Source organism: Naumovozyma dairenensis, chromosome 6 (genome assembly GCF_000227115.2).
Source record: "Naumovozyma dairenensis CBS 421 chromosome 6, complete genome".
Taxonomy (NCBI): Eukaryota; Fungi; Ascomycota; class Saccharomycetes; order Saccharomycetales; family Saccharomycetaceae; genus Naumovozyma; species Naumovozyma dairenensis.
Window position 1 is genome coordinate 635,633 of NC_016484.1, and position 26,919 is coordinate 662,551.

At 33.9% G+C, this 26,919-nt stretch overlaps 12 protein-coding genes and 1 non-coding gene across 13 annotated transcripts; 7 read left to right on the plus strand and 6 right to left on the minus strand.

Moving 5' to 3' along the window:
* Positions 1–107: 107 nt before the first annotated feature.
* TMA46 (translation machinery-associated protein TMA46) lies at positions 108–1,193 on the plus strand (the record flags this gene model as incomplete). The annotated part of the gene is made up of 1 exon (XM_003670771.1): positions 108–1,193. One exon carries the CDS (start codon positions 108–110, stop codon positions 1,191–1,193), a length of 1,086 nt encoding a protein of 361 aa, XP_003670819.1.
* Positions 1,194–1,476: 283 nt separating this feature from the next.
* On the minus strand, positions 1,477–3,618 carry APP1 (phosphatidate phosphatase APP1; the record flags this gene model as incomplete). The annotated part of the gene is made up of 1 exon (XM_003670772.1): positions 1,477–3,618. The coding sequence occupies one exon, from the start codon at positions 3,616–3,618 to the stop codon at positions 1,477–1,479; it is 2,142 nt and encodes a 713-aa protein (XP_003670820.1).
* Positions 3,619–5,561: 1,943 nt separating this feature from the next.
* On the plus strand, positions 5,562–7,511 carry NDAI0F02600 (uncharacterized protein; the record flags this gene model as incomplete). Its single annotated transcript, XM_003670773.1, has 1 exon — positions 5,562–7,511. One exon carries the CDS (start codon positions 5,562–5,564, stop codon positions 7,509–7,511), a length of 1,950 nt encoding a protein of 649 aa, XP_003670821.1.
* A 1,534-nt stretch (positions 7,512–9,045) lies between these two features.
* On the plus strand, positions 9,046–9,234 carry RPS7B (40S ribosomal eS7 domain-containing protein; the record flags this gene model as incomplete). The annotated part of the gene is made up of 1 exon (XM_003670774.1): positions 9,046–9,234. The coding sequence occupies one exon, from the start codon at positions 9,046–9,048 to the stop codon at positions 9,232–9,234; it is 189 nt and encodes a 62-aa protein (XP_003670822.1).
* A 428-nt stretch (positions 9,235–9,662) lies between these two features.
* Positions 9,663–9,747, minus strand: NDAI0Ftrna5L. Its single transcript is given in 2 exon segments — positions 9,663–9,707; positions 9,663–9,747. It is a non-coding gene; the product is annotated as a tRNA-Leu (tRNA).
* A 277-nt stretch (positions 9,748–10,024) lies between these two features.
* Positions 10,025–11,035, plus strand: PHO23 (Pho23p; the record flags this gene model as incomplete). The annotated part of the gene is made up of 1 exon (XM_003670775.1): positions 10,025–11,035. One exon carries the CDS (start codon positions 10,025–10,027, stop codon positions 11,033–11,035), a length of 1,011 nt encoding a protein of 336 aa, XP_003670823.1.
* Positions 11,036–11,256: 221 nt separating this feature from the next.
* OST2 (dolichyl-diphosphooligosaccharide-protein glycotransferase) lies at positions 11,257–11,691 on the minus strand (the record flags this gene model as incomplete). The annotated part of the gene is made up of 1 exon (XM_003670776.1): positions 11,257–11,691. One exon carries the CDS (start codon positions 11,689–11,691, stop codon positions 11,257–11,259), a length of 435 nt encoding a protein of 144 aa, XP_003670824.1.
* Positions 11,692–12,024: 333 nt separating this feature from the next.
* On the plus strand, positions 12,025–12,789 carry OCA1 (putative tyrosine protein phosphatase OCA1; the record flags this gene model as incomplete). The annotated part of the gene is made up of 1 exon (XM_003670777.1): positions 12,025–12,789. One exon carries the CDS (start codon positions 12,025–12,027, stop codon positions 12,787–12,789), a length of 765 nt encoding a protein of 254 aa, XP_003670825.1.
* A 193-nt stretch (positions 12,790–12,982) lies between these two features.
* Positions 12,983–13,723, minus strand: MIC27 (Mic27p; the record flags this gene model as incomplete). Its single annotated transcript, XM_003670778.1, has 1 exon — positions 12,983–13,723. One exon carries the CDS (start codon positions 13,721–13,723, stop codon positions 12,983–12,985), a length of 741 nt encoding a protein of 246 aa, XP_003670826.1.
* A 367-nt stretch (positions 13,724–14,090) lies between these two features.
* Positions 14,091–16,223, minus strand: AVT4 (Avt4p; the record flags this gene model as incomplete). The annotated part of the gene is made up of 1 exon (XM_003670779.1): positions 14,091–16,223. One exon carries the CDS (start codon positions 16,221–16,223, stop codon positions 14,091–14,093), a length of 2,133 nt encoding a protein of 710 aa, XP_003670827.1.
* A 592-nt stretch (positions 16,224–16,815) lies between these two features.
* POL1 (DNA-directed DNA polymerase alpha catalytic subunit POL1) lies at positions 16,816–20,700 on the minus strand (the record flags this gene model as incomplete). Its single annotated transcript, XM_003670780.1, has 1 exon — positions 16,816–20,700. The coding sequence occupies one exon, from the start codon at positions 20,698–20,700 to the stop codon at positions 16,816–16,818; it is 3,885 nt and encodes a 1,294-aa protein (XP_003670828.1).
* Positions 20,701–22,526: 1,826 nt separating this feature from the next.
* On the plus strand, positions 22,527–24,290 carry NDAI0F02680 (uncharacterized protein; the record flags this gene model as incomplete). Its single annotated transcript, XM_003670781.1, has 1 exon — positions 22,527–24,290. One exon carries the CDS (start codon positions 22,527–22,529, stop codon positions 24,288–24,290), a length of 1,764 nt encoding a protein of 587 aa, XP_003670829.1.
* Positions 24,291–26,431: 2,141 nt separating this feature from the next.
* NDAI0F02690 (uncharacterized protein) lies at positions 26,432–26,836 on the plus strand (the record flags this gene model as incomplete). Its single annotated transcript, XM_003670782.1, has 1 exon — positions 26,432–26,836. One exon carries the CDS (start codon positions 26,432–26,434, stop codon positions 26,834–26,836), a length of 405 nt encoding a protein of 134 aa, XP_003670830.1.
* Positions 26,837–26,919: the final 83 nt, after the last annotated feature.

The window sequence follows — 26,919 nt, forward strand, 5'->3', positions numbered from 1 at the left end:
CCAATACAATACATACAAACAGCACACGGACACACAGACACACAGACACACAGACACACAGACACACAGACACACAGACACACAGACATACATACATACATTCAAAGATGCCACCAAAGAAGAAGCAACAGCAAAAGCAAGAGGGGAAGAAGAAGGATAACGTGGACAAAACCTTCGGTATGAAGAATAAGAATAGATCCACGAAAGTACAGAAATATATTAAACAAGTACAATCTACTTCTATGGATCCTAAAAAGGAGGAAATGAGACAGAAAAAATTAGAAGAGAAACGTCTTAAAGAAGCTGCTGAAGCTGAAAAAAGAGCTTTGTTTAATCCAGCTATGGATCAACGTATTAGAGCTGGTGTAGATCCTAAGACTGTCCTTTGTGTAATGTTTAAGATGGGGAATTGTAATAAGGGGAAGAATTGTAAATTCTCTCATGATTTGAATGTGGGTAGAAGAGTTGAGAAGAAGGATTTATATCAAGATGTTAGAAATGAAAAGGAAAATGATACTATGGATAATTGGGATGAAGAAAAATTGAGAAACGTTATCATGTCTAAACATGGGAATCCAAAGACTACTACAGATAAAGTTTGTAAATTTTTCATTGATGCAGTTGAAAACGGGAAATACGGATGGTTTTGGATTTGTCCAAATAATGGGGACAAATGTATGTATAGGCATTCGTTACCAGAGGGTTTCGTTTTGAAAACAGCAGAACAGAAAAGATTGGAAAGAGAAGCTCTAGAGAATCAACCAAAGATTACATTAGAAGAATTTATTGAAACAGAGAGAGAAAGATTATTAGGTAAAATTGATAAATCTAAATTGACTCCAATTTCCATGGAAAATTTCGCTGTTTGGAAACAGAATCATATCATTGAAAGGATTAATGAAGAAAATAAATTAAAGAAGAAATTATCAGGTCGTGAAATTGTTCAAAAAATGATGTTAGATAATAGTTATTACGCTAATGATAATGACGATAATAATGATAATGATAATGATAACACCAAGACGAATGAAACTAGTGAGGACAAAGGTTCTGCATGGGATTTGACTGAATTCACCGATGCATTAAGAGAAGCTGACCATAAAGATGATCAAGCTATTAAAGATTATGGTGATGGTTCAAATCCAACTTTTGAAATTGCAAAATCGTCTTCTCCCTCTCCAATAACTGCTTGAGAGCACAAAACAAAACAGAAAACAGAAAAACAGAAAAAAGCATTATCGCCATAATAATATCCACACTCAGCTTTCAATATATATATATCTGCAAACCAAAAAGAACTTCACAAAGCCTAGAATGTACAATATCTATACAAGTTGATATTACAACACCTTCTTCCCTAAAAAAATGAAAAAAAACACATACATCCTATCAGGTTAGTAGTAGGTATATATATATATATATGTTTACATAAACGTTTTTCTATCACAAGTTTTTATCATTATCGGTGGAATTTTTTCACTCTATATCCTTTGTACCTTGAAGACAAACCTCCAAAGCAACACCTGGTTCCATAAAGAATAACAATTTAGGTTTTATAAAATTATCCGTATTATTTCCCATAGTATCATGATCATGAAGGTTATTCAATTTTTCAATTCCGACGCATACACGACGTTTCCAATTTTCTGCCTTGGTATCAACAAATCCGGTTGCCGTGGTGGTGGTGGTGGTTTGAAAATTACCATAATCATCTTGACTTGATGGCAATTGATATCCAGATTCTTCAATCGATGACGATGACGATAAAAAAGATGACGATGACGAGAGTGAGCTACCATTGGTACTAGTATTTGATATCGTTACATTCAATGCTGCCTCTGAGGATGATGATGTATTTCTTGGTGTTGGGATAGGTGGTGGTGGTGGCCGAGATCTCAGTTTTGAACTTGCCGGTCTTGTATTATTATTATTATTATTATTATTATTATTATCATTTGTTGTAATGATATTGTTTGGTCCTCTTCTTGACAGCTGTATCATTTCCTTTTGTTTAGGGGACAATTCAATATTTTTCCTTGATGGAACTACAGGCGGTATTAATGGACTTGACCTACGAGGAGGACTGATGTTGTTATTTGTGGATTCAGATATTTTTGTGTCCTTTTTTAATGTTTTCCCTGGTTTAGGATGATAATTCTCCTTCAGTATATCATTTATATCATTCATAACTTTTTCTTCATGTGATCTTTCACCAGAATCGCTTAATGAATTACTACAACATCGAATATAAATACCTGCGATTTGTTCAGGGAAAGTCATTGCAATGGAAATATAAGCTTCAAAATCCATTTCACCTGAATCACCCACTAGTATAAATTTTTTCTTTGGGAAATCATTCAAGATATTAGTTATTGGTTGTAATTTCCTATTTGCGCTTGAAGTCATTAAACTTGCTAAGAAATTCCCTGAATATTGTTTTAAAAATAATGGACCATCAGGATAATTCCCCGTAATGAACTCCTGTAAGATGGGGAACATTTGTAATGGTGAATTTGATACATAAAAGAAGTCCGCATTTTTAATATCTCTCAAAGTGTTATACCATAATGGCATCCCATCAATTAGCCATGATTTTATATCGTGTATGAAGACGTTTCTAAACATTGATCTTCTATCTCCTGTGATACCTGTATGTTTAATTGTATCATCAATATCACTTATTAATCCGATACCTCCTTGTTTAATTAGATTGATTGGATACTCTATTTTGAGTGGTTCATCCTTACTTGTTGTTGTTGTTGTTATTGTTGGTGCTGCTGCAGGAATATTATCAATTGAGATGATAATGTTCCTAGGATTGAATTTAGTTGGTAACTTCTTTTTTTGTCTAATGTTTCCTGATTGATCTGTTATTTCATGTAATTTCAAATAATCTCTTTGAGGGTCATTTCCGATTAATTCTATTGTTAGTGGGATACCTATAATTCTTCTAGCGAAGAACCCTGAAATTCTTTTTTGCAATACTTGTACTTCATCCATGGGTGCATTATTGATATTATTCTCTCGTGTAGTTATAGTCCCTGTTAGTGGTAGTGGTTGAGGTGTAGGTGTATATGAAGGTTGGGAGTTTATAGTCAAGTCATCATTATCTTCTTCTTCTTCATTGTTAGTATTATTTTTGTTGTTGTTGATCGCTATTGAATTGTTAATATTATTGTTATTAGTTTTCAAATATTGTCCACATAATTTCAAAATGAATCTATTTTTCCTACTTGCTTGATTTCCCGGAGTATATACATTGAATCTTATGAATGTTTGTAATGATTGTATTTGATAATTCCATGTAGTGTATGTGGGATAACATTGAAATTTCAGATCTTTTGGCCATAATTGTTGTGTAGTAACAGCATTATTATTATTATTACTAGTAGTAGTAGATAGAGAAGGTGAAGTAAGACCATTCCTCAATGAGTCATTAACATTTGTTGCTGATTCAAATTGTTGTGATATTGTTGATTTTAAGTTTGGAATATAGACTTCTCTTGTATTCTTCATAAGGTTATAAAATCTTTGACGTTTATTCATCGTTGTTGTTGTTTCGCTATTATTTCGTACTATTCCTGCATCTTCCTCTTTATCACGATGTGTATTATCCATTGTGTTATTTTTGTTCCTCTTCAATTTTTTATAACGATTCGGTTTCAATTTCTGTAATGATATAGATCTTTTCGTTTGAAGTGGTAGTACATAAATACTATTTGTAATTAGAGGTGGTAACAAACCGACAATGGGTATCTTAATTATTCCGATAATTTTTTTGAGAATATATGTTAAATAATACGAGGAATTTTTGGAATCCAATCAATGGAAAAGGGAGCCTTTTTTTTTCCTTCCAGTTAGCGATGTGTAATTTTCTTTTTCCTGTATCTTGTTTTCAGGATATCAATGTTTCATTAAAAAGATACAAATTAAGTTTATGCTATGGTAAAGACTGTGTAGTTATTTCCCATTCGATTGTTCTATTGCTTGTTTCAAGACTAGAGCCCACTATTTGTACTACCCAAGGATATAAGATCCGCAGCCATCCATCCATCCTTTCTTTATAGCTTTCTTAAAGGTGTATACCGTTAATTTCCTTTCTTCCTTCTAACCCGGCGGACATTTTTTTTCTACCCTCGGGTGCTATACGGATACCTCGCTTGTTATTATTTACATTTCAGCGGTGGTACAGTATGTAGTTCTATTGTTTATATATATATATACTAATATTCTACAAGAGGAGGAGGCCAAATTAAGCAGCATAATTGTGATGGTGTGGCTGCGCTAGAACCATGGGGGGGGCCTCTGCTTCTGTTACTCTACCTGAGAGTTATCAGTGTGCTCTTGAGTTCTCAGGTTGTTTGCATTGATATTTTTGTCGTTATGTAGTAGCGTATATATGTTGATTCACTATATCTCTTTGTTGTTCGGTACTCTGTTATTCAGTTTATTTATATATGCAAGGAGAGTCTCTCTAATCTTCTATCTTATTACTTTGGATCCATTTATATATTCCACACAGCGGTTTAATTGAAAATGGGCTGATCGAAAACTACTTATGTTCGTTGACTCACACAATAATATGCACGTGACATGGGTTATATATTAGAACGAACCGGCAGTTTCCAAGTAAAAAAGCGTTCCGCCATTAAGTCCCCATAATAGACCCCACATACAGGCCTGGGACGGATTAGGATTAATGGATTGAAAAAGCAAGGATTGGGCGTGAAAATGTTGAAAAAAAGGTAGGGTAGAAATCAAATATTATGGATTGAGAACAGGGTTGGTCTATTCTGGCCATGGATTGGGGCATGGATTGAAAAAAAAAATTGAAAAATAGTAGTCGTATAATATGATTTTTATAGTATTTTCTCATAAATTATATAATAAAAAAATGGATTGGATTAGGATAGACATTGGGTTAGGATAGGATTAGGATTGGGTTGAAGAATTTGGCGGGGATTAAAAAAAGGTAGGGTAGGCCCAAATTCCCTTAGGTAGACCAGAAATCCTATCCGTCCCAGGCCTGCTCACATATATAATAGCTGACTTGTGACAACGACGCGAGGGATGTCTCATCACGGGTTGTCTCCTCACAGATATGGACGGACGGACGTAGTACGGAAACCGTAAACCGGAAACCGGAAACCGGAGACAGAGACAGAGACAGAGACGGGGAGGGTTTTCCGTTTCCTTTTGGCATTGTGTATCTTTTTTTTTTGTTTAGGCTCAGCCGCATCTCCTGGGAAGCCGTCCCTGTGTCCATATTCTATATTCTATATATAGCTTCCACTCAGTAAAGGATATACAGTAAGGGTAGATGTAGATGTAGATGTAGATATAGATATAGATATAGATATATATATATATAGATCCCTGATATGTTATGAAATATAACTCAACTTAATTAGAAAGAAATTACAGTAATCACAAATCAAAATAATGCATCAGAAAACACTCACACTATTATATTAGGAATTTTGCACTACAAAAAATTAGAAAAGTATCCTTTTGCCCATCACCGTAATACTATAACATACCAAACCACTCCAGGAGCAAATATGTCAATCTCAGTAGGACAAGCAATCTGGTCCTCTGTAAAACCAATAATAAAAATATACCTAATCATCGGTGTAGGGTTCCTCCTTGCAAAATCTGCCATCTTAACAGTCGAAGCAACAAGAACAATATCAGACATAGTCCTAACAGTCCTATTACCATGTTTAGCGTTCAATAAAATAGTAGCAAATATCGAAGGTAATGATATAAAATCAGTAGGGATAATCTGTCTAACATCATTGTTGATCTTCGGTACAGGTGTCTTCTTCGCATACCTAGTGAGGAGATTATTATGGGTCCCGAAACAATGGAATGGCGGAATATTAGCAGGTGGGATGTTCCCCAATATTAGTGATTTACCAATCGCATATTTACAAACAATGGATCAAGGTTTCATTTTCAGTCCAGATGAAGGTGAGAAGGGAGTAGCGTCTGTCATTATCTTTTTAGCCATGTTCTTAGTTTGTTTGTTTAACCTTGGTGGGTTCCGATTGATCGAAATGGATTTCGAATATAAAGATGAAGAAAGTCAAATCACCCAGGATGAAATACATTCGTCAACTATGCCCTCTTTACAAGACTCGACAACGAATAATTCGAATGGAAGTAACCATCCTGTGGTTTGTTCACTAGGAGACGAGAGGGAGAAGCAAATTTCAAATCATACTAGTAATGAGAGTAGTACACTTTCCAAGAGTGCATCTTCTATTCAACAAGATGATTTGGATGTCAACAATAATACAGCAATTGGATCTTCTAAACACGAACCCATGAATGAAACCAATGATTTAGGTCTACTCAATGGAAATTCAAAACATATGGACGGTGATGAAGAAAGTGTTCTAACACAAGAAAGTAGTACAACTACAACTACAAATAATAGTTTACATACAATCGAATCCTCAATATCTTCCATACCTTCCATCCCTGATACCATACCTTCAGATATTAATAACAATAACAATAATAATACTATGAATAACCCTAATTTATCATCCACAAGACAAAGAAGTCAACCAATAGCATTTACACAAAATAATAGTAGCCTTACACAACAACTCACAGATAGTAGTATAACAAGTGGTACACAATTGAGACCAATAAGATCACTTGATATGAGAAGTTTACCCTTACAAAATATGAATGACCTAATACGTGAATATTCCAACGTTGATCAATATGGGAACCCAACACCATCAATTCAAGATCAAACTCCCATTGAATCACAAACAATGTTACAACGTGTACGATCATCTAATCTAACAAAGATTTTAACCTCTGACGCAACAGTAAGTAGAAACGATATCAGTGAATCAGGTACATCATTACCTAAATGGATTCAAAAATTTCCCCTAACACCATTATTAGTCTTTTTTCTAAAGAATTGTTTAAGACCATGCTCCATTGCGGTCATTTTATCACTCACAATTGCCTTCATACCATGGGTAAAGGCATTATTCGTCACAACACCAACGACACCTATAATCAATCAAGCTCCTGATCAACAACCAGCCTTAAGTTTCCTAATGGATTTCACCGCATACGTTGGAGCTGCATCTGTCCCATTCGGATTAATCTTATTAGGTGCCACTTTGGGTAGATTGAAACTAGGTAAATTATACCCAGGATTTTGGAAATCTGCTTGCGTATTGGTATTCTTAAGACAATGTATCATGCCAATATTTGGTGTCCTTTGGTGTGATAGATTAGTGAAGGCAGGTTGGTGTAATTGGAAAGATGATAAGATGTTACTTTTCATAATCGCATTAAGTTGGGATTTACCTACAATGACTACGTTGATTTATTTTACCGCAAGTTATACTCCTCCTGATGTGGTACAACCTATTCAAATGGAATGTGTTTCCTTCTTCTTACTAATTCAATATCCTTTGATGGCTATAAGTATGCCATTTTTAGTTACTTATTTCTTAAAGGTTCAAATTGGAATATGAACCTATCATCTATTTCTGCCTCCCCTCTATATATTATTTGTATGCTACCAAAAACATTTAGCATTTTTATTTATAAGCCTTGTATATTAAAAGAAAAAAAACTAAGCTTTTAGTCATATCCAATGGCTTTCTTCTACTTACGGGCCTTAATAGTACTACATACCATATTTTATATGTAGTAGTCTATGCACATATTAGATTATTAAATAAAATTGTTGTGCATTCATGATTTGACGTTTTTATTTTTTCAATTTTTCAGATCGCGGAGTTGATTGTTGCTATTCATTCGCCCTCCGAAATGGCAAGACCGTTAACACCCGTACATACCCAAAATCCCCTCTCTAAAAAATTCCCACTGATTGTCCCAAGAAAAGACAATATGGAGGATAAAGTCAGTCTAGCCGCGGTGGAAGGGACCTTGCCGAAGTCTAGCCTCAGAATCTATCGAGTTGTTCTGCCTACAACAGACCTCCACTTGGGACGCCGACAAAGATCCTCCTGTCTAACACCCTCTCGTCCTAGTGGAGGCTTGCCTAATTATGGAGATCTCTTAGAAGGCTCTCAATAATATCAAAAAGTGACTTAAAATAAATAAGATTATTGAATCTTTAAAAAGAAAGGGAAGAAAAAGGAAACCGTCAAGAACAGCTAAGGAAACCCGTATTAAAACAAAATGTCCTCCGCTCAAGCTAAGATTTTGTCTCAAGCTCCATCTGAATTGGAATTACAAGTTGCCCAAGCTTTTATCGATTTGGAAAACTCTTCCCCAGAATTGAAGGCTGAATTGAGACCTTTACAAATCAAATCCATCAGAGAAGTATGTTTTTTTAAAAGTCCCTTTATATTTTAAATTACAAGTGGTTAAATGTTTGAAAAGGAAACAATAATGATTTGACGTGTTAAGAGATTTAAATGTCCTGAGAAAAAATATTATGAATTTGACCCAAAGAAGATCATGTCCATAGAAATTAGCTCTGCTACTAGAAGGATGACCAAAATGAAAATATATGATCTCACCAATCTGTATATGTTGAAAAATGAACTGATTGAAAAGAAAAAAAAACTATAAGTTATGTATGTGAACAAAACAATACATTAATAACCGAAAAGCTACACAGGAACTATCCAGGAACGACATGCGTATACAGTAAGAAATGAAAAATTTAATAAGAAGCTGACAAACACGAAAGTCGTTATTGAAAACATTTACCAATAATTAACATTGTTAATTGCAAAATTTTACTAACAAACTAATATTCCTCACTTTTTCATTGTGATTTTTTTATTATAACAGATCGATGTTGCTGGTGGTAAGAAGGCTTTGACTGTCTTTGTTCCAGTCCCATCTTTAGCTGCCTACCACAAGGTTCAAACCAAGTTGACCCGTGAATTGGAAAAGAAATTCCCAGACCGTCACGTTATCTTCTTGGCTGAAAGAAGAATCTTACCAAAGCCAGGTAGAACCTCTAGACAAACTCAAAAGAGACCAAGATCTAGAACTTTGACTTCTGTCCATGACAAAATCTTGGAAGACATGGTTTTCCCAACTGAAATTGTCGGTAAGAGAGTCAGATACTTAGTTGGTGGTAACAAGATTCAAAAAGTTTTGTTAGATTCTAAGGATGTTCAACAAATTGATTACAAATTGGAATCTTTCCAAGCTGTCTACAACAAATTGACTGGTAAGCAAATTGTTTTCGAAATCCCAAGTGAAACTCACTAAATTTTAACATATTCTTAATATAATATAAAATATAAGAACATAAATAAACTTTTACCTCTTTTTAAGTTTCTACTTTAAAGGCAAAAAAATTCAAATATAATTTAAACGATATCTTTTCCAACTAACAATATATCTATATATATATTTAAAAAACGCAGAAACTCCGTCATTGTAGTCTAGTCATACATAAATATAGGAAAATATGGACAAAAAAGAGGATAAATGACAGAAATATACGTACGTAGCGCAATATATGTTTCGGTTCAGAATCAGCGAGAATCTAGTGCAACAACGTATGTAATAACGCTTAAAACGCACATGTATTTAAATATATTTATAAGTTATAAATCTCTGCAACAAAAAGAAATAACAAGCCTAATCTCGAATCGTTTTAATTTGCGAAATGAAAACCTCTAAAAAAAATTAATTGGTTGCTAAGAGATTCGAACTCTTGCATCTTACGATACCTGAGTGTTCCTGTAGTTTTCTACAGTCAAAGATATTTTGATTTTCCTTGAATCAGGCGCCTTAGACCGCTCGGCCAAACAACCACGTTTAGTTATTTTTAGAGGCGGTAAGAGTCCAGGACATTGTTATAAGATAAGCATGAGGACTCATATCAACCATGGAAGAATAATACCAATTGATTAAAACCGTAAACGTTTAAAGGTTTAAGAATGAAAAATTATTGAGATAATAAATAATAGAGACAGAAGGTGTTGTTCCTTATGAATCTAGTTTATCAGTAAGACACACAAGAGTAAACGACGACAAAACTACTCCTTACACGATGAATAGAGCAGCAAACTTGTATCCCGGTTTGAATGATATAGCGGATGTTCTTGAAGAATTCCCCGTCCAAACATCAAGATACTTGACACTTTTACATGAGATAGATGCTAAATGTGTTCATTCCATGCCACTTTTGAATTCAAACATTGATTCATTTTTAAGAGAGAAGAAGAAGAAGAAAAATGCTAAATCAGGTGTTATGAAGAATGAAACCAAAGGTAATAAATTGAGAGATATAAATGAATTATTTGAAGAATTAATGCCATCTTTAGAGGAGAAAATGCATGTCTCTTCAATTATGTTGGAATCATTAAAGAAAATGACTACAAGGATGGAACTGGCTTACGAAGTTGCGTTGAAAAATGGTGAAATACCTGAAACGTTAAGATTGGGTGTGAATAATCATCCTGCTATGCATTTACATAATGAATTAATGGACAAGATTGAAAATAAGACCAATAGTAAATCATCACAGGCATTAAAGAGTGAGTCACGTAGAGAAGCTATGGCTGCAAATAAGAAAAATGTTACGGAAAAAGGTGGTAGTGCTGAACGTGCAAATAATACCAACACAAATAATTCTAGAGCTGATACTCCTCAGAATACAAATCCTAGGAAAAGAAATAATACATCTACTAACAATGATACTTCGACAGCTAATGGCGGTGAAACTAGGAAACGTAAGAGAAGAGCAAATAATATTACTACCACGCCCAATACAACAAATACGACAGCAGCATCTTCAACGACGACGACAACAACAACAGGAGGGGGTAAAGTCAAGAAATCTAACGCCACCACTACAGTATCGATTGCTGCTCTACCCAAATATAATGAAAACGGTGAACCTTTATATTGTTATTGTAATCAAATAGCATATGGTGAAATGGTGGGTTGTGATGGACCTGATTGTAAATTAGAATGGTTCCATTTACCATGTATTGGATTGAAAACATTACCTAATGGTAAATGGTATTGTGATGAATGTAAAAAAGAATTAGGGAAATAAATAAGGACGTTTTTCTTGTACGATATGTCGTATATAACGAATTAATACTTTAATATTATTTTTATTTTTATATATGTATGGTTAATTTAGGGAATTATGAATTGTTAAGACTAGTTTCAAACTACATACTCTCTTTGATATATATTTCCATATCATTTGATTGTGAAAATCCATCATACAGAGACGGTTTTTCCTTCATGAAATTTATTCCCAGTAAAAAATCAATTGATGAAATGAATACAAATGAAGTGTAGTATCAAACTTGCCAATACAAATTCACCGAATGCTCTGTTCTTAGGAATACCTTCAAATGGATTCAACAATTGCAATCTTAAACTAATCAACAAAACAAATTGACCCACACATATTATAAATCCAGCTAAGAAAGCATTGAATGGGTAATTATCTCTAATTAGACATACGAATGCGAATTGAATGATACCAACGACTACTAAGAAGGCACAAAATAGATCAATTAATTTTAATTTGTTATTACTTGCGATTTGATCCCAGTAAGATTTCATGGAAGTAGTATATGCTTCTTGGAAATCCTTGGCGATGTATTGAGTCTTTGCTGAAGTAGCCGAAGCGGTTGATGTAGCGGCCTTATTAGATTCCTTCTTCTCCTTCATTTCAGTGGTATTTTTAGAGCCCATTCTTTCCTTGTCCGTTTCTATAATTTTTAGACACGATTGCTAAGGAATATATTTCAACTACTAATAACCCTAGCCTTCTTCTAAGATATATTCTCTCTGGAAATCGGTTATACTTTTATTGCTTTTGTTAAGGAAAGAGACCACGTCCTGTTTTTGTTCGTTAAATTTCACTGCGCTGTAGGAATATGAAAGCAGACTTTACTCTAAACATAATGTGAGAATGAAATAAAATATACACAAGTGAAAAAGAACATGAGATGATGAGTATTCATATAGCATAGCAAAGCAAAAGTCCCTAGCTAATCTCATACTGCTAAGACTATACACAAAGCAATGAGTATTCTGAAACCTACCCATGACATCGCGTCGTCTCAAAATGACGAAGTAAATACCATTTCAGCTGACTTAATAATAAGCAGTCTCACCAACCAGGACAACAGAGGTAACATATGCGCAGTAGAGACAGAAGTAGAAGAAGAAGAAGAGTACGAAGAAGAAGATGACAATAACATATATATCAATGAAGAAACTGAGAGCGGTAAGGAACAAGTTCACGTATCTCATGCTCCAGAAGAACGTATAGTCCCACCATTGAATTTTTGTCCTGTTGAAAGATTTTTATATAGATCGGGACAACCATCACCTGTTAATTTCCCCTTCCTTTTGAATTTGAATTTGAAAACTATAATATGGCTCGCTAATGAAGAACCTCAAGATACGTTGTTAGAGTTTTGTGATGCTCATGAGATTGAGTTGCAGTTTGCTGCTATTAATCCGGATGGTGGAGAGGATGATAATCCATGGGATGGATTAACTGAACATTCTATAATAAATGCTTTACAAACTATAGTGAATCAAGATAATTATCCGTTATTGGTTTGTTGCGGTATGGGGAGACATAGGACGGGGACTGTTATTGGATGTCTCAGAAGGATAATGGGATGGAATTTGGCAAGCGTCTCGGAGGAATATAGAAGGTTTACAGGTAGTAGAGGTGGGAGAATCCTTGTCGAGTTGTTAATAGAGGCATTTGACACAAAATTGGTAAGAATTGAGCGAAATACAGCACCAAGTTGGTTATTGAAGGCATTGAAATAAGGTTTAAATCGAATTAGTTATTTTTTTTCTTTTTGTGTTTAAGGAGGAATATTGATAGTGAGGAATAGTCTACATACATATACTTACGTCTCATATTTGTAGCTATCGTCGGACTCAGGAGGTATATAGACAACTACTATACTTTATATATACATGCTCTTTCTGTTGCCGGGACCTTCAAGAATTTGTTCCATCATTCATAGAGCTTTTCAAATAGATACATTCTTGTATGTCTTACGCCAGTTTGTAAGAACTTGTTTATTCGAGATGCTATTTGATCGTTATTCAATGATAATTTCCCCTTGATTCGTGAGTTAAAGTCATCAATTTTCTGAATGGTATTTGAAGGTTCCTGCCTAATCGATTTTTTGAAATTCTTCCAAGTAACAGGGATGCATACTGATAAAGTATACCCTGCAAGAACCCATGGTAAAATTAATCTTGATGGTAAACTAGTAGTAACTTTCCCAACCAAACTTTGATTTCTATGGAATAGTTTATTCTTGAACCCCCAATTCTTTTTATTGCTCACAATCATCCCAGCAAACGCAGCTTCCAGTGCCAACACAGACCCTGGAACTAATTGGTTTTTATTTTCTTCTTCATTGTTGAATATATTATACGATAAATAATCCTTTGTAAGGTAATATTTGCTTTTAACGAATCCTTCGCATAATTCCCATCTCCTATGACAAAAATTATCCACTTGTATTATACTACGCCTTCTGTTTGTGAACCATTTAGTTAAGCCATCTAGTTCAATTATTCGGTTTCCTTCTGGTAAAGTTGTACAGTTAATATCCGTTAATCCCTTAAAATATCCATGTAGATCAAATTTAATGTTTTCCTTCGTTGGGACTACTTGTGACGGAGGACAATAATAAAATTTGGATTTATCAATCCTATGTGGTAGTGTATTATATAATACTTCCATATTTTGGTATATCCTTTTTGTTGTAGTGTTAGCTTGACTTCGAGAAAGTAATTAGAAATGATGATGTTATTAAGTTCTAATTTATCTGGTTGGTTAATTTCTGGATTTTATATATAACGCTCGGGAAGCCGAAACAATAAATAACTTATTTCCACGCCGCACAATAAATAAATGGAAATACTATCAATCCAGGTTACTATAGGATAATTATTAGATAAATTATATTATACTATATTATAATACATTCAAAGGTCTTACTTTTACGACGTCTAGAAAACTTACTTTTACATAAACGAATCTTTCATATATAAGATCTCATTAGTATCCCTTGGCCTGTACGACCAAGCTTGCAGCTTATGCACCATATTTACGTTCCAAACATACTTTGATATGATGTATATATCATACTGATACCTCCGAATACCACTAGAATATGATCCAGTACTAGTTTCCATTTCGAAGGGTCACCCGATGGTGACTGACTTCGACTTCGACTTCGAAGGTGCAGTAGTGGAGGATAAATATAAACCAAAGGTATGCAAGCGAATGAACCAATTAAAGAAACAACTTTATCTAAATTATCCACTTCATAATATGCAAATATAATGACGAATGAAACAATGATCGATCTGACAAAATTTTTGAGCCATTTCACTTTCCAATTTGCCTTCCCAGAATTTAATCTAAATTCAACATCACATCTATCACCATCCCCTTCCACGTATATTTTCGTAAATCTAGGAAACACTTTATTTTCTATTATCTTAATCGCTGGAAACATTTGTAATGGTGTAGATAACATAATAGCCAAGGAATAAAATAATTGAATGGAAATGACAAATATACTATCTTGTGGTAAATTCAATAAAATGACAACCTCTGTGCTAGAACCATATGATAGGTAGCCAATGGAGGCAATAGTAATAAAGAGAAATGTAGCTGCTATCAACACGAATCCTAACACTAACGGGAATTTTTCTGGATTTTTCATTGAATCTTGTATTGGAATAATTAGCCCAATTCCTTCAAATGCAAAAATTGCTGTACCAATAAACATTGTCCAGCGATCTGAATTTAAACCTGGTATCACTCCCGCTGCAGGATGCAAATGTAATTCTAGGAATAGATGCCTAACTAAGAAGAATAAAACGATTGCTAATCCTGTCATGACGAAGACATTGGCAATTAATGAAGGTAATGAAAGTTTAGAAACTTTCCTTGACAAATGATAATGGGATGAAAAAAATAATTGGAAACCCATTAGGTAAATAAAATTTATATCTTCCAAAAGGAAGAAATTCTGACAAAATGCATTCAAGTTCTTGGCGGTGAATATCATATATGCTGCTGAAAACCCTAATTGTGTTAATACCAATGAAAAAAGAATGATAAATTTCATAGAAGGACCATATAATTTCAATCCTATATCACCAAATGAAGATTGCCCTGTGGCTACTTTTGCCTTTGTTAAGATATAGTAACACCAATACGAATAGATACCAAAGAAAAACAACATAATGATTGAGAATAACAACCCACCATTATGGAATGCGGCAGGAAGAAACAGTATACCAGTACCCATAAAGGATTTCAACAATAATAGAAAGGTCTTTGCTGTGGAAGTGGTACCTCTTGCTGAATGAATTGCAGCTTTCGATAATCTACTTTGGGAAGGCAATAAAGGAGTTCTTTCCGTCGTCGACAGTAGATATTCGTTATCATCTTGTAAAAAATCATCTTCAAATGATTCACCAGCGAAATGACCGTATATATAGAGAAATTCTAAGAAATTTCTCGTTAAGAATGGAATTTTATCAAAATTTTCAGCTCCATCGGATAAAGCATCAGAGTTTATTGAAAAGTTAGATGATGTTGGCCTCAAATGGTTTTGTTGTTGCTGTTCTTGCCTTACTTTATTAACAATAAACTCCCGTCTAAATCCACCTGGTACATTCAATCCACTGGCAGTGGATTGTCTTCTTTTATTTTCCATCGCTAGAACTATATCTTCGGTAGATTTGACCATTATATTATTTTTACAGTTGTTGCTTGTTGCAATCTTATATATGTCTCGTGTTATATCAGCACCAATCTTGCCGATGTTATGATCATCTACGCTGTCGATATGCCCATCAATATTTGATATTTTCTCAGAGGGTGTCAAATAGACACTTGGTGAACTAACACCTCTCTTAGATGGATCAGAAGGAGTTACATTTTGATCTTGTTGGAAATGATCGGTGAGATAACTTGCTCTTAAGCTATGTATAATATCATCTTCATTGCCAGACTCATTCATTTTAAAATTTGGAGATCTTATGTCAATCATAACATGCGAATCAACGCTCTTCTGCAAACTTGGTCTCAATGACTGTGCCATTGAACCTTTCCGACTAAATGAACTCGAACCATTGGCGGTTGATAATTTCCGGCAGGGTATCCTGATATCTCTGGAGATACCTGAGCTTCGTCTCGCATCTGATGTACTATTGTTTTCCATCTTTAATATGCGTTAGATTTCGATGACAATATAGTCAGCCTTTACTGTTACGGACAAACGTTCTTTTGGTTAGATATATCTACGCTTTTATTTGTCAATAATGAATAGTCGCTTTTATCTCGAATTTTTGAAAATATACAAAATCACTTTTGGGTAGTGTAGATAATATCAAGAAAGTCCAAAGGTATATACTTGTATTCATTGTGCAGGATCAAATAAATCAGTTGCACTGAAGTGCATTGGATATTATTTCTCTCGAATGGTGCATATAACTTTATAGATTCTCGAAGCAGATAAGCCTTATCGGAGAATTCGTCAACATTACAGCTTCACCTATTATTTGATAGCGTCACACAACAGTTTTCCTTATGGCTAGAGAGAAAAAGTTTCCAAAAACCATTTGATAAGTTACTGTTCTGAAACCGTAGCTAATCTATTATAGGTCTAGAGCGTTGTAACATGCTAAATAGAAAAGCAGTAACATTCAATTATGTCTTAATATTATAGGTAATAAAATACAAAAGAAATCTATGTGTAAAGAGAAATAAGACCTTTATTTAACCAATGCTACTCTCAGAATATTACATCATTTTTATGCCATAAACTCGAATATGCTGCCCATATCAACATAACGACGACCACAATCACTCAAGTATTTCTGTACCACTCCTCGATTAACCTCGAATAATTCCCTATTTTGTTCACTTAATGCACGGATTGAGGAATCATTTAGTTTTTCCGTTGGGAAATCTGGATCTCCTTCATGGTATAATGGTTTGATTTCTTGGTTCTTGTTTTTCTCTCTATCGAACAAAGAATCAAAATAAAGTAGTTGGTTATACAATTGTTTATCTGTGTATCTGTATCTCATCACACCCGTGCAACCGTCATTGAGACAACGTTTACCAAAGACAGATATCTGTCTTGTTACGTTACCGCAGGTGATGTCATCACATATTAACCATCCAGCATAGTAGAGCGATATGTGTGAACGTATCGAGCTTTCTAGTTGTGATGTTAATTGAATGGTGCTAAATATTTTCTCACAATTCTTACATTGAAGACCATTATAACACATCAAATAATGATTCGATGGAACAATACCACCAAATGGAAATTCACTGGAACAATTTGGACAGTGTAAATCTAAAGTAGTAGCATCTTTAAATCTTTCCATATCAGAGATGGTTGTTTCTAAAGGTTGCAGAGCATCGATATTGTTAGAGTTTATATTGTCGTTTCTTCTTAAATATTTCTTACTATCCAGACCCAAAGCTTCACTTAATCTCACGACATCGAAACTTTCTATTCTTTCTAATAGTCTTTCCACTGGTGAAAAGATTTGTTTCTCTAGATAATATTCAGCATCAGGAATCAACTTGTTACTTTTCACCATAACTTCATTCAATGCGAAAGCTCTATCAGCAGGGCTGAGTTTCTCGTCCTCTTTTCCTTCTTCTTGTTTTCCTTTTGTTATTACGAACGTAATGACAGAACCAGCTTTGACAACTCTACCAGCTTTACGCATCTTGAGGGCAACCTGGACGGCTGGCATATTTTTACCACCAGGGTATGCTTGTGGATCCTTTGATAATTTCATATTAATCTTATATTTATCAACTCTGATTTCATTGTTTTCCATTTTATTTCTTATATCTTCGAGGTAACCATATATTTCTTGTAATGCAGCTTCAGGATCTTTATCTGAGAGAATTGTGTTCAAAACATGGGTAGACACATCCTTAGATAATGGGCAAAATTCACGACGTTTCATATCTAAACCTTTCACCTCTAAAGTTAAACGTTCAGAACCGTCCTTATTTAATGTCACATTCAAAGCAGCATATTTTTTCTTAGCATGTAGTAGTAATCTCTTGAACACATTATCAATATCAATTTCTAGTAATTTATAGCGTTCATTAACCAGTTTTTTGAAATCATTACCAATTTTAATTGCGTCAGCGTATGTATCACAACCAGTATCAATCATAACAGAATCTGTATCACCATAAACAACGAGTAAATTCATACTTTCAGCCAATTGTCTAGTATTCATTAAAATTTCTCTACCTTTATTTGTGACAAGCATGGCAAGCGGTTTAGCATAGAATCTACTATTCACGTAACCTAAACAACCATACATGGAATTAGCAGTTAATTTCAAAGCTTGTTGTCTAATATCACATTGAATCTTCTTATGTGGATCTGTTTCAGTCTTCATAATTTTCTTAACTTCACGACGACGATCCACTAAATTAGCCAATAATCGTGGTAAGACACCTTGTGCAATATCAGAGGAAGGTACCTCGGGAAGTTCATCAATATCATCTTGATTTCTTTCCACAGTAGTGAAACAAATATTATACTCCTGAATAATGGATGGATATAAAGAATTGAAATCCATGACCAAGATATAGTTTTTGTGAAGTCCCTTTTCTGGTTCGAAAACTAACCCACCTTGATATTTAGCTTTTTTGGAGGAAACTGGAGCGTCACCATCTTGTTGATCTCCCATTTGCTTTCTTTGCCTTTGGGTTCTCATTTTATTGGTTTCCTTATCAGGTACAATAAAACCGTTTCTAGTGAATTCATGTAATAAAATATATTCATTTCTACCGGCCCTAGTACCGCCTAAAGTTTGAGCCCATGCGTTACCAGCTAAGTTCGTTAATTGTTTAGTTAATGATAGCATTTGGATTCTAAAGGATATTTCAGCTGTAATAAGTGAGTTGGTAATATTTTCCTGAAGTGCCATTGTTAATAAATTGGTATCATCTTGATATTGTGGATTTTGATAATTAATATCTAAAGGTTTATGATTACCATCACAGGTGACTTGATACATTTCAGATAAATCCCAGCTTTGACATTTAGGAGTCAAAGATTGACCCATTTCATTGCCAATATCACATAATAATCTACCAGCAAATAAATCACGAATGTAAAAATGATTCATACCAGAAGTACCCTTGCCAAACCTCTCTGGCCAAGTTTTCTTAGAACGACGACCAATTGTACTGAAAGTAGGGATTTTCAAATCATAAATTCTATGAACCAAAACATCTAAATATACACTATCTAAACGATGGCCAATTAATACGTCAGCATCATTTACTTTCATTAACGCACAAAAACATTGTAGTAATGTTTTTTCATCATTAAATAACCTAAGGTTACCATTCAATTTTTGTTTCGCTAATGCAGCCAACCCCAATGGGAATGAAGTACCTTGTGGTGGTCTAAGTAAAGTGATAATAGAATCTGGTTTCAAACCTTCTGGAATAGGAGAATCAAGTGATATTCGATTGAAGATTGACATTGTTATGGAGACGATTTCTTGTTTATTTGCTTTAGGGTTCATCATTGTTTGCAAGGACAAAGATATTGACTTCAAATCTGGAATTGTCTTAATATCCAAGGGAATAACATTTTGAGGTTTATTAACAGCAACTTCAATACTACAATGAGACGCATTTTGAAGTGCTGTAAAATCGCCATCTTTAATTTCTAACCAGCATGGCCCCATAATTTTATTCTGAACTACAAAGGCTTCAAAAATATTTGTGTTCCCACCGAAAACATGACTAAATGTATCACTTGATAAATCTGGTGGAATCAAATCATTACTACTCTTCGGAGTATTAAATGGCATTAAGACTTTCAAATAGTTAGCCTCATGTGGTATATCTGGTAATTCAAAAGCATATTTTTTTTTCTCTGGCTTGGCCCTAATATTATCAAGACCATATTTTTCCAATAATAATGGAACAATTTCTTCATGAATTTCTTCTGGAGTATTATTTTCTCTTGGTAAAAAATATAATTCTCTACAGAGACCATTTATTTGAACCATGGCTGAGATAAAGGAGCCATCTAAAGTTTTTGCCTTACCAAATAAAACCAATGTATTGTTCACTTCAGTGAAATCTAACCAGAAAAATTGGAATGAGCCTGTTTTGGTATCCACAATTTGATCTTTAGTATATCTAGCTGAACTGAAAGTTAGATTTTGGGCCGTTGAAGAATATACTGGTTTCTTCTCGACGTTTTTGATATTGGCTAGTGGTGTACCTGGAGCAGTAACGAAGGGAGATGTTGCAGGATTACTCTTGGATGTGAAATTAATTTGTCTTTTTGCCGTGACACTCCTTAGAGTTCTCCTTGTATACACTATATCGTCATCGTCACTGTCGTCACCAACGTTGCTTTTTGGTTCAGCATTATCTGTCGTACTATCGATATCATTGTTTTCTTCAATTTCTGCTTTAGTTCTGACCATAGTTGGTGAATTTTCAACATCTTGCATTAAACTCTCTATGTCGTCCTCCACTCTATCGTTCATTTTGACTTTATGAGATTTCAAAGGAGATGAATCCATCATATCAAGGTCTTTGTCGATACTTGAGTTTATATCAACTTTAAGTTTCTTATTATTCAATTGCTCACTGTTATTGAATGATCTTTTTCTTGGTCTCATACTATTTAAAGGTGAAGATGGAAGTTTCTTTGGTATTAATTTAGCTTTGGTTTTTCAATGTCACCTGCATCAAACTCACCTAAAATATCATCGAAATCATCAATAGCAATAGATTTCTTACTGAAATTCGTGGTATTAGTAATGGATGATAATTTACTTGAAATGTTTTTTTTTGTAATGTTGTGCACGTAACATATCACTAATTTTATTCTTGTTATATTTCAGTTTCTTCATATTTGCATCCCCATCAACATCCCCGTCATCATTATTGTCATCATCATCATAATGTTTATTCGATCTTGAATTCCAATTTTCATCATCGACACCACGATCAACATAACCGTCACCGTCATCATCTACAACGAAATCATCTTGTAATAATTTTTGACGTTGTCTTTTTCTATATTCCTTTTCATCTATGATATCATATAATTTGGTATCATCTTCTTGATCTTCTAATTCATCATCACTGATTGATAACCCTTTACGTTTTGCCTTAAGTTTTTTAAGAATTTCCAATTTGTTTTTGCTGGTAGAACTCATGCCTTTTTTTAACGAAGCTTATAATAAGTTTGTGAATTGAGATTAGTGTAAGGAAGTATGTAAGTAAAATAGCGGGTTGGTGAGCTTTTCCAGATATTATTAAATTTGGGAGAGCAAGAAGGTTTATTATTATTTTGTTTTTAGTTCTTCAAGAATGAAATGAAGATAGATCTTGTTCTTCGAATTTACTTTATTCGAGATAAAATAGTTTACGCGTCATCTTGAAGCAGCACGCGTAAACAATCTGAACGCGTCATTCCCGTCAATATCAAGTCGATTTGCTAAGAATTTTTTATAGTACGTAGTTATTTGGTGATTTCCAATACTGGAAGCTTCTACTGTTCCTCTTTCTATTGTTCTTTTCATGATCTGATGTAGATGAGGACTGCTTTCATCATATTAATTGTAAAGAAGCTTCCATTGGGGTTCAAACATATCTGATGGAATAGTCTAATCGACCAATATAATAACATTGCTAGAGGTACTTTATTTCTTTTTGGTATTTTACTGCCCTCCATTAACAATATATATATATATATATATATACGTTACTTAATTTTTATATAATAAGCATAAAACGAGAATAAGATGAATATCTTAAGGTTCTAAGATTGGTAAGGTATCAGTCAACTATTCTGAATTGTGTGTGAATCGAGTGAGTGAGCTCCACCGCCACTCATACTTAACATTTTCCCTCTTTAACATGACTTATTTTTTTTTTGTTATTGACAAGACTTCTGACATGTATTTGTCTAAGGTAAACAAAGACAGCTAACATAGTAGGTTGATCTGACTTTTATAGTCCTGTCAGACTATAAAGATCAGCTCAACTTTCCGGAGTTGAACGTTTGGTATAGTGCAACCCAGACACCCATACCCGTCAGGTCCATCGCAGATACTTTCTCTTTTTCTTTTTCACAATTTTTTTCACGTTTTCGACGTTTCAATATTAGTCAACTACTCTACGTACTACACAACACAGTTTTTGCCATTATATTTGGTAAACTATGGCAACCTCTTGCATTTTGAAGACTTGATGTTTACAATCTAAAACGAGTGTAAGAAACAGTACACTATCATTATAACAATATCATCTCATTCCGAGGACATCATTTGTTGTATCACGAACTTTCCTTGCTGAAAGAACAAGCATCACCGTCTTTTTATAACATTACCAGAAAGAAAAACAAAAAACTGTGGCTAATAATAATACAGCAAATTAAATATTGATTACAGAAGCAAAAAAACTACAACACGTATCTCACAGCCACCAAAAAAAAGAAATGGACAGTATTAGCACACGTGATACTGATAAAGATAAGAATATAGCAAATTCTTATAAGCAAGAATTTGCAAACCTGTTCGGGTCAGATAATATTCCACATAACAATAGCACGAATATTGTACCAACACCTACCAGTTCTTCGACCGATGGCAATACTATAGGCGGCTCAAATTTATTATCGAATAATAATAATAATACTACTAATATCAGCAACACCGATGGCTTTGACAGTAATATTACACCAAGTATACTATTGGAACAACTAGCGTATGTAGATAATATACTACCCTCCTTAGAACAAGATTTCGGTAATTTAGACTCATGGATCCTAGGTGAGTCTAACAACAACAATAATAGCCATCCAAACCAATTGAATAACAACAACAACAACAACAACACTAATAATGATATAATAGGTTCCTTCAGTAGCAATACTATGATCATGAATAATATGAACTCCTTTGGCTTAGATGAACAATTAGCTGTAGAATTAAGTGCATTCGCTGATGAATCATTCATATTCCCAGATGAAGATAAACCACCGAGAAATGATGATGACGATGCTAACGATGGTGATGATGATAAAGAACATGATGATATCGAATCATCTCTTCATACAACGTTCAATAATGATAACACTAGTAATGATACGCAGCAAATCGATGGGAAAAAGAAGAAATCACATTTTTTGACTCAAAGGAAAAATAACTTCTTAAAATCACAATATGAACAATCTAAATTAAGGTTCTCTTCAAAGAGAAATAATAATAATAATAATAATATGAATATGAATACAAATGAATCATCACAACATATCAACAGTCCGTCAAATAGTAATAGCAATCATGGCGGGTTCACTAATTTTGAAGTAGATGATGATTCCATGATAACTACAACTCCAACTACAACTACAACAAATAACTCAACTAATATGGATACTCTATATCAAAGGTATCATCCAACTAATGCTTCTCCATTGAATAATGTAATAATACCATTCCAATCACCGTCACCATCGCAATCACCATCGCAATCGCAATCGCAATCACAGTTACATTCTCCGATTATGGATACAAATACTAATAACAGTAGGAACAATAGCCTTAATAATAATAGTAATGATACTGAAAATTATTCTTCAAGATCTCAACATAATGAAACCATACCTAATTCACCATATGTGATACCAACTTCTTTTACCCATGATTCAACCAATAATAATTACCAACAGCAACAGCAAACGGTGAATAATAATATTGAAATGCCCGACTATTCAAAAATACCTACAGCCACTTTAGCAAGCTTACATCCCCGTATTAAAATACCGCCAGGTGCATATAATTCATTACGTAATTCAGGGTTTAAACCAGATCAAATAGACGCAATCTCTGTAATAATAGCTTACAATGAACAACAAAAATTAAAACATAATAATAATTCATCTTCACCTTCCCTTTCCCCTTCCTCTTCATTCTCATCCTCTTTTGTGCATACCAATTCGAAAGAAAATAGGAATAGTAATTCTACAACTACGACTACAACGACGAATGACGACGATGAAGGTGCTACCTCAAGGAATGCTCATTTATTATTGAACTTATTATCAAATGGAAACACATTCACTCATCCTGCGGTGCCTACTCCTCCGGTACCTATTCCTGCTACAAATGTCGCTCGTATTACTGAACAAAATACAATGGTACCGTTTCAAGATAAGAAAAGGAAAAAAGTGAAATTGATAACAATAATACTAGGGAAATGAAGAAAACTAAAAGTGAACCAACGATAATAAACGTGACGAGGAAGAAATCTAATGAATTGAAAAAAAATAAAGAAAAACAATTGGAAGACTCATTGAATGAATTAAATCAATTAGCTTTATCTTTACAAGATAAAATTAGTAATTTAGAAATGGAAAATAAACTTTTGAAAAAGTTGGTTCATAATACAATGGATAATAATAATACCGATGATGCTGAACAACAACAACAACAAGGAGAAAGCAAGGAGGAAGAAAAAAGTGTATAGAGTTATATATATATATATATATATATATATGCGTATATGTGTATATGTGTGTTTTCACTTTAAAAATTATTAACTTCTATTATAAGAATTAAAGAGAATAATCTGCTTTTATAGGAGAATATATATTATATATTAGTTTTAATAAAACAATAAAGTGGCGGGGATCGAAAAGACTACCATTAGACTCTGACTCTATCTCTCTATTTAGAATTTTATTACACCTTAATAGCTTCTATTTCTTAAAATTAAAAGAATGTATAATAATATATCAAAAGTAAACTGATAAGGAAAAAAATGCTAATTCCAAGCCGTCTCACATACAATGGAGTGGAGTAGTTTTTGTTCTGTTTTTGATCCCTTTGTGTTCGATTACCTCATTCGGGATTTGTGGATGGTGTGAGGGCGCTAGCATCTTAAATTTTTGTTTTCTGAAGTTTGAAGAAACCGGAGTTTTGTATTTTAGTGACTACCGTTCTTTAGTTCTCCGAGATTTTCATTTCGGCGTCATACAATCTTTTCTGACAGCATCCATACATAAGCAAAATAAATACAAAGTTGATAGTGGTGTCAGGACTTGACTGTCCGATAAAAATGATATTCTTTTATTATCTTTGGTATATTTTTGGAGCAGAATTGAACCAGAGAGCACTTATTAGGAGGATAAATAAAACTATATGCAATTGAATCGAGTGCTTCAATACGTTCCCGCGCAACACAAAACAAAGAAAACCAAAAACAACAACAGAAGCGTACTTTAAATTCACCATATTGAGGTTCAAAGCATTCAACTACTTCGAAAAGGGTTTTCCAAAAGCAAAAAAAATGTAGTGGGAATATTTTTAAAAAACAAGCGAAAGAAAATTTCAATTGTAATTGTCGACCTTTTTCCCCACTTATAGACAGGTCGGTGGTTTTCCAATAAGTGTTTTTATCTCTTCATACTCTTATTTGTTATTTGAGAGTTTGATAGTGTATTTATTCTTTATTGGGACACAGAATATATATAACCAAAACCATACTTATAACAAAAAAAAGAAATACTTCCTAAAATATAGTGAAGCCTTGAACGAGGAAGATAACGGTGAATTTCTAAGATTAGTAGTGCTTACTAGCTCAGAGAAGAACCAGAAGGAGTTAGAGTGGAATGGAATCTTTGCGGAGTTCGGTCTCCATCAACGACGTATACCACCGTTCAACATCTACGTCGCTGACACTTCCTGATTACGTAGACATCGTACAAGTGGGACTATATAGGGGTAATTATAGTATACTATTAGTATATAGTATATACGTAGTATGGATATAGTATTATCGTATTTTAGTATTGAGACAGAGAAGAAGACGCTTCGGCGTAGAAAGTTTCCGCATTATGTTTAGACTATAAGTTTTGAGATAAACCCAAAGGAGCGTCGGTGACGGCGTTTTGGTGTTAGCGTCAGTGTTATTATTGTTAGAAGACATGGTATATTAGTAAAAGATAGCTGAATATGCAGTTATTTTACTTGCAAAAGATTGTTGTTTTCTATGTATGAACTATATAATAATAATAATAGAACGGAAAGGAAATAGTATATAAAAAATATAAACTGTCCTCCTTTTTATATGTTTCTCGAATAGTGTTATTTCTCTAATCTATATCTCGACCCCCTGATGGATTTCCTTAAAGTAATAATTATCCCTTGAAATTATATTTTGTGTCTAAGACACGTTTCTACAATAGCTATTATGGAATACAGTAATCCGTTGCACGCCATCAGATATTTCTATCTATACGATGATGTGTTCCCATTAATACTGTGCATCATATATAACTTATCTGAAACTTCGTTGCTTCTGTGTTTTAGTCTATAACTCTCCATTCAACTGTTCCGTTTCATGCTCAATACTTCCACTGCTCATGCCCAGAGGTCATACCCGGCCGACACCTTACCACATAAACTACCAAACATCAACCAAACCGGTTATTCTTCTCCTAAACCACAATGGAATCAAGACAAGTCTCATACTAGGTTCAACACACCTAAACGTCCACAATTCATCAACAATACCAAACCCCATCGTAATTTCAAACAATTCTCCAAGCGTCGTAATTACCAGCATTCCAACAGGAATCAATCCAATCAACATAACACATGTTGTAGAGACCCTCAAAATAAATTAAAACAGAATTGCTCCAACGCTTTATCAAAGGCTCCAAAACCAGGTGCTCATGAGGTACAACATATTGCAGAACATGAACAAACACACTTCAGATCCCTCAGCGATTCCTTCACCTTCTGAAATAGTTCCTAACTTCCCTAGCTACCACAATATAGGCTCCAGATCTTCTTCTACCAAATATAAGAATCATATCTTATTTGATA